The sequence below is a fragment of the Ascaphus truei genome, chromosome 2 (assembly GCF_040206685.1).
Source record: "Ascaphus truei isolate aAscTru1 chromosome 2, aAscTru1.hap1, whole genome shotgun sequence".
Classification (NCBI taxonomy): domain Eukaryota; kingdom Metazoa; phylum Chordata; class Amphibia; order Anura; family Ascaphidae; genus Ascaphus; species Ascaphus truei.
The window spans coordinates 479052653-479064631 of NC_134484.1; the positions used below are offsets into that span (position 1 = coordinate 479052653).

Consider the following 11979-nt stretch of genomic DNA (forward strand, 5'->3'; position numbering starts at 1 on the left):
TTTCCTCTCATTCCCACAAGGAGACCTTGGCCTTTGATGTAATCCACGCTCCCGGAACCCCAATCACTCTCGGCTAACCTTGGTTGCAGAAGCACAATCCTCTCATCAACTGGTCATCCCAAGATCCTATTACTTGAAGGTCAAGGTCAGAGGAGCCATCTCCACCAGCCGTACTTCCGCCTTGACTGCTGGCCAATACAGCCAAACCTAAGGGAGGTTTACCCGCTCCGTACGCTGCTTTTCTGGATGTTTTCTGCAAGACCCAACCTGAACTACTACCTCCCCACAGATCTTACGATTGCCCGATAGACTTGGTACCTGGATACACATTAACAAATCCAAATCCTACCCCCTCTCTCTTCCTGAGACGGAAGCCATGGACGAATATATCCGTGAGAACCTAAAACGGGGCTTTATACGCACTCCAATTCGCCTGCAGGAGCTGTATTCTTTTTCGTCAAGAAAAAAGAAGGTACTCTCAGACCGTGTATAGACTACCGGGGACTGAACCGCATCACAGTGAAGAACCGTTATCCACTTCCTCTCATCTCTGAACTATTCAACAGACTTCAAGGTGCTAACGTCTTCTCCAAGCTTGACCTTCGTGGGGCGTATAATCTTATCCGCATCCGGAAGGGCGACAAATGGAAGACCGCCTTCAACACCCGTAGCGGCCACTACGAGTATCTCGTGATACCTTTCGGCTTATGCAACGCTCCGGCGGTTTTACAGGACTTTATCAACAACATCTTTCGGGATGTCCTTAATCGTTTTGGAATTGTTTATCTGGATGACATCCTTATCTTTTCCAAGAATCTACAGGACCATATCATCCATACCAAGTTTGTACTCTCCCGCCTTCGAGAGAACCGTTTGTTTGCCAAGATGGAGAAATGTCTCTTTCACCAGTCTACCACCTCTTTTCTTGGATATATTATTTCCAACACAGGATTGGCCATGGATCCTGTGAAACTTAAAGCCGTAATGGATTGGCCGCAACCCGACTCCCTCAAGTCTATTCAGCGGTTCCTGGGCTTTTCCAATTATTACCGGAAGTTTATTCGCAACTTCTCCACCATCATCGCCCCGATCACAGCACTGACCCAGAAAGGAGCTGATCCTTCGTCTTGGTCTCCTGAGGCAGTCACAGCTTTTGAAACACTGAAACAAGCATTTATCTCAGCTCCCATCCTTCAACACCCGGACACCAATTTTTCTTTCACCCTAGAGGTAGACGCCTCGGACTGCGGGGCCGGCGCTGTCCTATTCCAAAGATTTTCTCCCCAGGATAAACTTCACCCTTGCGGGTTTTTCTCAAAGAAGTTTTCCCCAGCTGAGAGGAACTATGATGTGGGCAATAGAGAACTTTTGGCCATCAAGTTGGCTCTTCAGGAATGGAGTCATCTGTTGGAGGGGTCAAAAGAGCCGTTCACTATTCTCACGGACCACAAAAATCTATTATACATCGAGAATACCCATCGTTTAAGTCCCTGCCAAGCCCGCTGGTTGTTATTTTTCTCCAGGTTTAATTTTATTTTGTCTTACGTTCCCGGCTCTAAGAACATCAAGGCGGATGCTCTCTCTAGACAATATTCTTCAGATGAGAGACCGGAGAAGACTACAGAGTCTATCCTTCCCAAACAAAAAATCATCGCAGTCGCTACATTCAAGAATCTTGAGAAGATCATCAAGTTTCAAAGTCACCTTCCTAGCGATCTTGAGATCCCGAGGGACACCTTATACGTGGAAGCCAACTTTATTCTGGAGATTCTGGAATGGTGGCATGCTTCCCGTTCGGTAGGACACCCTGGCTACAAGAAAACTTTGGATCTCATCCGTCGCATCTTTTGGTGGCCCAATATGGCCAAATCCATCTTTGAATTTACCCGGGCCTGCCCTGTATGTGCACGCAATAAGATTCCTCGCCAGAGACCCCAGGGTCTTCTTTTGCCTTTATCCATCCCGGAGCGCCCCTGGTCCCACATATCCATGGACTTTATTGTCGAATTGCCTAGGTTGAATGGCATGGACACCATTCTAGTAGTGGTAGATCGTTTTTCTAAGATGGCACATTTTATTCCTCTTAAAGGATTACCCTCCTCACCCGCCCTAGCCGATATTTTCTCCAAAGAGGTTTTTCGGATCCATGGCATACCCATGTCTATCGTATCGGATCGTGGCTCTCAATTTGTTTCCAGATTTTGGAGGACCTTCACCAGAAGACTGGGCATTGCTTCCTCCTTCTCTTTGGGGTATCACCCTCAATCTAATGGACAGACCGAGAGGGTCAATCAATCTCTCGAGAAGTATTTAAGGTGCTTCGTCTCTGACTCCCAGGATGACTGGGCGGAGTTACTTTCCTGGGCTGAGTATGCCTTTAATTCCTCCAGGCATGAATCCACTTGTGAGTCATCTTTCTTTATTAATTACGACTATCACCCGGCTTGCCTACCTATTTCCAAGATCTCCTCTGGAGTTCCAGCTGTGGATGAACACATCTCCCTCCTACAGGACTCTTGGACTAGAATTCAATCTGCACTTCAAAGGGCCTCCCTGTCTTCTAAAGTCAAGGCTGACCGCCGTCGCCGACCTGCACCCAACTACAAACCAGGGGACAAGGTTTGGTTGTCTACCAGAAATATCCAGCTCAAAACCCCATCCACCAAATTGGCTCCTAAGTTTCTGGGGCCATTTCCTATCCTGGAGCAGGTTAACCCGGTGGCCTTCCGCCTTCAACTACCCTCAAGCATGAGAATTCCTAATGTTTTTCATACATCTCTTCTCAAACCGTTCATCTCTAGTCCTCTATTTCCGGACCACACTATTAAACCTGATCCAGTGATCATACAGGGCAATGAAGAGTACGAGGTTCAAACCATACTAGATTCCCGTCTCTCCAGAGGTAAAGTCCATTTCTTGGTTCATTGGAAGGGCTTCGAACCTGAGGAAAGGTCTTGGGTACCTCTTAACGATATTCATGCACCAGGACTTCTTAAACGCTTCCGGAAAAGGTTTCCATCCAAGCCATAGAAGGATCGTCCTGAGGCCGATCCTGAAGGGGGGAGTACTGTGAGGACTCGGGGGTCACGGCGGTCGCAGCGTGACCTCCCCTTACCTCTTTCCATTCCCACTGTCGTGCGGCTCTGTCCTCCTCGCTCCCTCCAAAACCCCCGTGGTGAAGGGGCTTCCCCATCCTCTCTGTCGGGCCGCGGTTCGGCGTGCGGCTGATGCTCGGGCGCCTGCCATTGCCCCTGTGCGCGCATCCCCTCCCGTTATGGAGCGCGTGGCAGCACCAGCTAATTTATTCACTGCTCTTGCAGTGAAGCCACGCACCCCGCCCACATACTGGTTACTAGTTAACCCTAAACCTTACCTAATGGCGGCCTATTATGGGGACCAATCCTGGACAGCTCCTAGGGCTCCTCCAGGCCTGCCTCCGCTTCCCATTGATCAGCCACAGTACTTAATCCCTGTCCTACCTCTCTCACATCGCTCGACATAGTCTCTGCTACAGATGTCTACTCTGGCTCTCCCTTTGTCGTCGTGTATTCAGTTTGCGACCCGGCTTGGCGGACGTTCCTGTCTGGCTCCTGGCTCCGTCTGGACCTTGCAGCTTCTATCATCTCTCGACCGCAGCTTGGACCTTGACCTTCCGGATCTCTCTCAGTCCCCGGCCTTGGCTAAACGGCAATGACTTTGCCTCTTCAGTACCGGTACCGGCAAATATTGCTACACCTATACATATGCCTGGCAACGCCAAAACACCACACTCCGGACACGCTCCTTCTGCTGCGGGTGCGTCCACATATACGTCCCCACCTCAGTATAAGGGACGAGTCTGGTCTACAGGCAGCACCGGCGTAACAGGGAAATTGGACACGGTGCCTATTGTGTCTCCTCAAGGAGGAATACTGAAAGGTTATGCTACATACAAGGTTATGGTCACCGCTAGTAAAGCTATTGTTTCTTTTACATACTGTGTGAGTAGTATTGTGTTATTGTCCTGCGAGGAACAACTTCCGCTCTGCTGCGAGCCATCGCAGGTGGAGGCGCTGTATCTGGTAAGAGATAATACACATATATATATTGCCCCAGGATCTTCGTGGCAGAGGCTCAGGCCCTACGAGCCAACAGATTACACAGCATTGGTAGTCATAATGTACCCAGGGGGAAACATGTGTATATATGGGAGCGGAGGGACGAGAGCGGATGGGGTGGGAGTGAGGAGAGAGAGCGGATGGGGTGGGAGTGAGGAGAGAGAGCGGATGGGGTGGGAGGGAGGAGAGAGAGCGGATGGGGTGGGAGGGAGGAGAGAGAGCGGATGGGGTGGGAGGGAGGAGAGAGAGCGGATGGGGTGGGAGGGAGGAGAGAGAGCGGATGGGGTGGGAGGGAGGAGAGAGAGCGGATGGGGTGGGAGGGAGGAGAGAGAGCGGATGGGGTGGGAGGGAGGAGAGAGAGCGGATGGGGTGGGAGGGAGGAGAGAGAGCGGATGGGGTGGGAGGGAGGAGAGAGAGCGGATGGGGTGGGAGGGAGGAGAGAGAGCGGATGGGGTGGGAGGGAGGAGAGAGAGCGGATGGGGTGGGAGGGAGGAGAGAGAGCGGATGGGGTGGGAGGGAGGAGAGAGAGCGGATGGGGTGGGAGGGAGGAGAGAGAGCGGATGGGGTGGGAGGGAGGAGAGAGAGCGGATGGGGTGGGAGGGAGGAGAGAGAGCGGATGGGGTGGGAGGGAGGAGAGAGCGGATGGGGTGGGAGGGAGGAGAGAGCGGATGGGGTGGGAGGGAGGAGAGCGGATGGGGTGGGAGGGAGGAGAGAGAGAGGATGGGGTGGGAGGGAGGAGAGAGAGAGGATGGGGTGGGAGGGAGGAGAGAGAGAGGATGGGGTGGGAGGGAGGGGAGAGAGGATGGGGTGGGAGGGAGGGGAGAGAGGATGGGGTGGGAGGGAGGGGAGAGAGGATGGGGTGGGAGGGAGGGGAGAGAGGATGGGGTGGGAGGGAGGGGAGAGAGGATGGGGTGGGAGGGAGGGGAGAGAGAGAGCATGGGGTGGGAGGGAGGAGAGAGGATGGGGTGGGAGGGAGGAGAGAGGATGGGGTGGGAGGGAGGAGAGAGGATGGAGTGGGAGGGAAGAGAGAGGATGGGTGGGAGGGAGGAGAGAGAGCGGATGGGGTGGGAGGGAGGAGAGAGAGCGGATGGGGTGGGAGGGAGGAGAGAGAGCGGATAGGGTGGGAGGGAGGAGAGAGAGCGGATGGGGTGGGAGGGAGGAGAGAGAGCGGATGGGGTGGGAGGGAGGAGAGAGCACGGATGGGGTGGGAGGGAGGAGAGAGAGCGGATGGGGTGGGAGGGAGGAGAGAGAGCGGATGGGGTGGGAGGGAGGAGAGAGAGCGGATGGGGTGGGAGGGAGGAGAGAGAGCGGATGGGGTGGGAGGGAGGAGAGAGAGCGGATGGGGTGGGAGGGAGGAGAGAGAGCGGATGGGGTGGGAGGGAGGAGAGCGGATGGGGTGGGAGGGAGGAGAGAGAGGATGGGGTGGGAGGGAGGAGAGAGGATGGGGTGGGAGGGAGGGGAGAGAGGATGGGGTGGGAGGGAGGGGAGAGAGAGGATGGGGTGGGAGGGAGGGGAGAGAGGATGGGGTGGGAGGGAGGGGAGAGAGAGAGGATGGGGTGGGAGGAAGGAAAGAGGATGGGGTGGGAGGGAGGACAGAGGATGGGGTGGGAGGGAGGAGAGAGGATGGGGTGGGAGGGAGGAGAGAGAGAGAGGATGGGTGGGAGGGAGGATAGGGGGAGAGGGGGAAGATGATGATGAGGGATGATGAGGAGGGGTGCACAAAGTATTCAGTTCGCACCCACCCAGTCTGCACTCCCCCTTACAGACAAACAAGTGCGCAAAAGAAGATAAACCTCTATATAAGTGTGCAAGTGGTAATGGTTGAATATATAACACACACCCAAAAAAACAATTTGTGGTTAATAAGTGATTCAAATAAACTGGTGTTACCAATATAGAAGAGCGTCTGCTGCTGAGTAAAGGGTAGCCCAAGACCCTGTAATCTACAAACAAAAAAACAAAGCTCAAAACGCTCATCGTGAAGTAGTAAAAAACAGTGTTTATAAAATAAGTGGTTCAAGGTTATGCGTACATCAGGTTAGAATTAATCTGGCACATGAAGCTACACTGTAGCTGTTACAGATATCTGCAACCAAGAACTGCAAGGAATTCTCCCATCTAGCATCTCACTTCCTCTCCCACACAGTCAGCTGGAGTAAAGCAGCAGTCATAGTATCAGTGTGTAGATGTATTAACACAGTCTCTGAGTCCAGCTTAATGCGTCAATGCGCCCGGTGGAGCCAATGGAGGTAGGCAGCTCAGTGCTGTGAGGCAGCGTGCATCGTCCTTCCTCCACACCTCTCTGTGCGGCCGCGTAGGTTGATGATGTAACGGCGCATGCGCCGAAGGAGGCAATTCGATCTTATAGCTTAAATATGAGATTCAAAGGCACAAGCTATTTCCAAACCTCAGAACTCAACTAAACAAGAATAAAAAGGTTGAGTGGTATCCTTCCAACGCGTTTCGTAGCTCTAAGGGCTACTTCTTCAGGGAATAAAAAATTATGTATTGGTGTTTATTAAATATTGCAATGTTTATTGGGGGCGTAGGTGGTGGGTATTGGGGCTGTTGTCAGTATTTGTGTTTTATTGTGGGTAGCGAGGGTAGGTGAAGGGGGTATTAGCCCCAAGGATGGATGTTTAGGCCTTGCGGGTGGGTAGCGGGAGGGGTTAACCCCTTCATTACCGTAGCGGTATTAACCGCTAAGGTAATGAAGGGGTCAAGTCCACCCACAACCCCTCCGCAAGGCCTAAATACCCACCAAGGGCCAAATACCCCCTTCACCCACCTCCGCTGCCCACAATAAGCGTTTGGATTTGGGGAGAAAATAGCTATTTTAGGGCCGTGATAGGCGTCGATAACCTACTCGCGGCTTCTAGAATTGTGCGATTTTATGAACATTCAGATAAGCGGCTTATCCAGCTCACTGGGTGATTTGGTTTTGAACAAAAGATTTTAGGCCAAGTCAGGCCTTTATCGCCCCCTTATTGACGCTTACTGAATAGCAGAGGCATTTTGGCCGATAAGTGCTCGATAAGTGGCTTATGAACGCTTGCTGCATAGGCCCCTATGTATTTTCTATTATTCATTTGTACTTTATTATCGTGTGCAAACAAAACGTTTCATTCTCTAAAAAGACTTTTTGGCGTGTTTACGTTTTTACGCTTTAGATTTCAATGAAATACACTTGAAGTACATACAGTACAGTATTAAACATCTGTGTAATATCGGATTGTGCGCACATTAACGGGAATAGGTTGCATTGCAATTAGATTGTTAAGACACAATAACTCGTGATCGCCGTCTTGAGTTTCTGGCCGGTATTGCAGACAACGCTAAATTTCAATTTCTGCCCTCTTTCAGGCCACGGTAAAATTACGGCTAACCCACATGAAAATTACAGATTTCTCACAACATGGATAGGCAGTTGCAGGTTTGTTTAGCCTGGTAGAGGGCAGAGTGGAAACAGGATAGGATACATTTGTAGTGAAGGAAGTCTGCTAAAGTATGAGATCTCCTCTAGAGGCGTTCAGAGGAGAGAGTGCGGGAACCCGGAATGTGTGTGTGGCGTGGTGTGGGGTTAGAAGGAGGAGAACAGCAGAGAAAAATAGGGGCATATAGATCAAGAGAGGAGGATAGGGCAGAATTGTAGTTTATCACCAGGTTGTCAGAGTCTGGAGCAGAGAGAGAGGAGCAAAATGTGGAATTAAGAGCCGGTAGATTAATAGAGCGCAGGTCTCTGCAGATAGGAGGGGTACATGGAGGGGTAGAAGGGAAGAAGTGAGAGAGAAAATGAGATGTCAGAGAGGAAAGAGTTACATTGAGAAATTAGCTAAATGTTTTTTCTATATTGGTTATCCCCCAAATCCAGACACAAGGTACAGTCCAGGCTGTAGAGATTACATATTCATCCTCTAGAGCTCCAGTTCCTTTCAGAATGGAGATTTAAAGAACCGGTCTCAAATAGTCCATATAAATCTGTAATAAGTCTGTCTCATATAATGTTATTAGAAAATGTTTTACCGGTGAATAATATAGTGAGAGTTACCTCTCATTTTCAAGAATGTCTTAGGTACAGAGTTATAATGAAAATGCATGGTTGTGTTATATAAGAGATTATACGTTATATTTAAAGATATTTCATGCACAGTTAGACACAATAAATGTTATGGGCTTATGTACTAAAACTAATTATCAATACTAAAGTATTGATGGTCACATACCCATAATTCTGCATTTCCACCAGTTTAAGCTCTACAATTCTATTTGTAGTTTTGTTCTCCAATGCAACTATAACACACATCACTGCGAAATGCTCAAAGAACTAGATTGGTCATCACTAGAGTCTAGGCGCAAAGTTCACCTTTCCTGTCTTCTTCATGGGCAAGCTACCCAGCTACCTGAACAAGCTCCTCACCCCTACCACTTGCAGCACTTATCACCTGAGATCAGACTCCAAAAGACTGTTCATGGTCCCAAGGCTCAACAAAGTATCCAGCCGTTCCTCCTTCTGTTACTGTGCACCCCAAAACTGGAACAACCTACCAGAGACTCTCACATCCACCACCAGTTTAAGTTGTTTCAAATCTAAGGCTGTCTCACATTTTAACCTGGTCTGTAACTGTTTCATACGCTCATAATATATATTTTCTTTAACTGTGCACGCAATGTCTTGTATATAATGTATACCCTGTTCATTTATGTATCTGTACTTGTAACCATGTATTATTTGTTTTACTCTGTGCCCAGGACATACTTGAAACGAGAAGTAACTCTCAATCTATTACTTCCTGGTAAAATATTTTATAAATAAATAAATAATACGTGTCTGAGAGCCATATTGCACTTCTAACTCTGCTGCATGTGGCTTGTCCCAGAACACCCAGCAGGCCTGGGGACTTCCTATGAGGGGCAATTAACCATACATATTCGCTAAATGTGACCATGCGCCTTGTAACAAGATAACACACCTTTGTGCAGAGAAAGGGGAAAAGGTACTCACCAGAGACAGGAAATGGAACAGTTTCACTCTTTATTGGGGTCAGATGTTCCTCAGTTTTCGCCTCTTCTTTCTCCAACTTAATCTCTAACCTCTCCAGCACAACCACTGGGAAACCTGGCAACAAGAACAGGAAAATCCATCATGTAAAGCTGGGAGTGGGGGCGCTTCTTGTGATGTCACCTCCTCTGATATTGGTATAATATAATACCTCATGTAAAGAAATATATTACTAGCTCTTCTGGCAGAAAATGACGGAATTGAAGATATATTATCTTGAAAACAAAAGTGATATTACAGCGCACCAGATAGTGACAAATAGTGAGGTGTATATATAAAATTATATGTGACTTATAAATATAGTGATATTCAAATTTATAATTGCAATGTTTGTAGTGTCACAAACAGAATTGTGAATATTGTATATAAGCAAACAAGCGTATATAACAGTGTCTTAAAGACACATAGGTGATATTAAATCAATAAAACCTGTGCTGTAACACCTGAGCGTCTGCTGCTGTTTAGATAGGATGGCTGATCATCCTGAAGTGCTCGTAAAGAGAAGAAAAACAGTGCACAACTCTCATGGTGTAGTAAATAAAATATATTGTGCTATACAGGCATACCCCGCAGTAACGTACGCAATGGGACCGGAGCATGTATGTAAAGCGAAAATGTATTTAAAGTGAAGCACTACCTTTTATCCACTTATCGATGCATGTACTAGTAAATAACGCATGTGTAACAGGACGTGCCGACAGGCGCATGCACGAGCTGCTGTTTCCCTATTGGGCGATATATCCTTACTCGCGAGTGTACTTAAAGTGAGTGTACTTAATTGGGGTATGTCTGTATTGCAGCAGGTGAGTTATGCACGTACATCAGTTATATTCATACAGGCATAACATGTTTTGTACATGTTACCACAGTGGCAATGCAGCTAGATTAACTCACCTGCTGCATTATAGCACAATATATTTTATTTACTACACCATGAGAGTTGTGCGCTGTTTTTTTAATCTTTTTCTATTATCTTCTTACCTGCTGCTGGTTCTATAAGAAAATAAGATTAGTTTGGGTGTTTGACTCGCATAACTCCCAAATAATCAGATATTCCCTCCTTGCAGATTTTAAAGACACAAAAATATCTCCTTTACTCACTTAACAAGCGTGGATCCATGCTGGGAGTGGGTAGTGCTGCTCTGGAGGTGCTGGCAGCGGGCAGTGCTGTTCTGGAGGTGCTGGCAGTGCTGCTCTGGAGGTGCTGGCAGCGGGCAGTGCTGTTCTGGAGGTGCTGGCAGCGGGCAGTGCTGTTCTGGAGGTGCTGGCAGCGGGCAGTGCTGCTCTGGAGGTGCTGGCAGCAGGAAGTGCTGCTCTGGAGGTGCTGGCAGGGGGCAGTGCTGCTCTGGAGGTGCTGGCAGTGCTGCTCTGGAGGTGCTGGCAGCGCTGCTCTGGAGGTGCTGGCAGCGCTGCTCTGGAAGTGCTGGCAGGGGGCAGTGCTGCTCTGGAGGTGCTGGCAGCGGGCAGTGCTGCTCTGGAGGTGCTGGCAGGGGGCAGTGCTGCTCTGGAGGTGCTGGCAGTGCTGCTCTGGAGGTGCTGGCAGCGCTGCTCTGGAGGTGCTGGCAGCGCTGCTCTGGAGGTGCTGGCAGGGGGCAGTGCTGCTCTGGAGGTGCTGGCAGCGGGCAGTGCTGCTCTGGAGGTGCTGGCAGCGGGCAGTGCTGCTCTGGAGGTGCTGGCAGCGGGCAGTGCTGCTCTGGAGGTGCTGGCAGGGGGCAGTGCTGCTCTAGAGGTGCTGGCAGGGGGCAGTGCTGCTCTAGAGGTGCTGGCAGGGGCAGTGCTGCTCTGGAGGTGCTGGCAGGGGGCAGTGCTGCTCTAGAGGTGCTGGCAGGGGGCAGTGCTGCTCTGGAGGTGCTGGCAGGGGGCAGTGCTGCTCTGGAGGTGCTGGCAGGGGGCAGTGCTGCTCTGGAGGTGCTGGCAATGAGCAGTGCTGCTCTGGAGGTGCTGGCAGGGGGTAGTGCTGCTCTGGAGGTGCTGGCAATGAGCAGTGCTGCTCTGGAGGTGCTGACCAGAGGTTCCTTGATCTATATTTGTTGGATGTTAGAATGTGTCTGTATAAAAGAGAAAACAGAATTGGAATTATCTGTTTTATTGGACAAATATACTGCATTTAGTACGAGCTTGCAAACCTAAGATTATTAACCCCAAAAGAGTCGTAGAAGACAGGGGCGCAAAAAAATAAACCATACGGTCCATCCTCAAACAGGATATCGCTGCCCTAGGCCACAGAGAACCGATGCAGTGGACCATAAACTGGATTTTATTAAAGCCCAAAAGAAAGGAAAAACTGGAAGTACTCCAAAAACAGGTCTGTGAGATCTTGGAGAAACAGGAGAATTCCGAGAACCGGGAAAGGAGAAACAATATCAGAATCAGAGGCATCCCCCGAGTCAATCACGGATTCAGAAGAGTTTGTTTCCAAATGGTTAAACCAAGTGCTACCTGACCAAACTGAGGAGGCCTTACAACTAGACTACTGTCACAGGGCTCTATGACCGCGCCCACTGGCCTCAGAACCTCAGATGTCATCCTCCAATTCCACTACTTTAAAACCAAGAAGGCCTTCCCACGTGCAACGAGGGGCCTTTCTGATCTGGCTTTTGAAAATATCCCTCTTATGGTCTCCCAGGGTCAATCACCATCGACAGTGGATAGGCGGAGAAGCTTCCTGCCGATTCCAGCTGAGGTCGGCGGGAGTAAAATACCTCTGGGCCATCCCGATCAGGTTAGTGGTGGTCAAAGAAAACGTCACCTGTAACCCTTGACACATGAACAATAAATATATCCATGATGCATATAGCCTTATATATAATTAAATAAACCATA

The 11979-nt window shown here is 49.6% G+C and overlaps 1 protein-coding gene across 1 annotated transcript in view; it reads right to left on the reverse strand.

Annotated features, from left to right (window-relative positions):
* LOC142488866 (uncharacterized) overlaps positions 1-11682 on the reverse strand; it is a 28998-nt gene extending 17316 nt beyond the window's left edge. The window contains exons 1-3 of the mRNA XM_075589201.1: positions 11596-11682; positions 10258-10879; positions 9100-9213 (exon numbers count right to left, since the gene is read on the reverse strand). Of these exons, the coding sequence (XP_075445316.1) occupies positions 9100-9213; positions 10258-10879; positions 11596-11682 (823 nt within the window). The remainder of the gene's footprint in view (positions 1-9099; positions 9214-10257; positions 10880-11595) is intronic.
* Between the last annotated feature and the right edge of the window lie 297 nt (positions 11683-11979).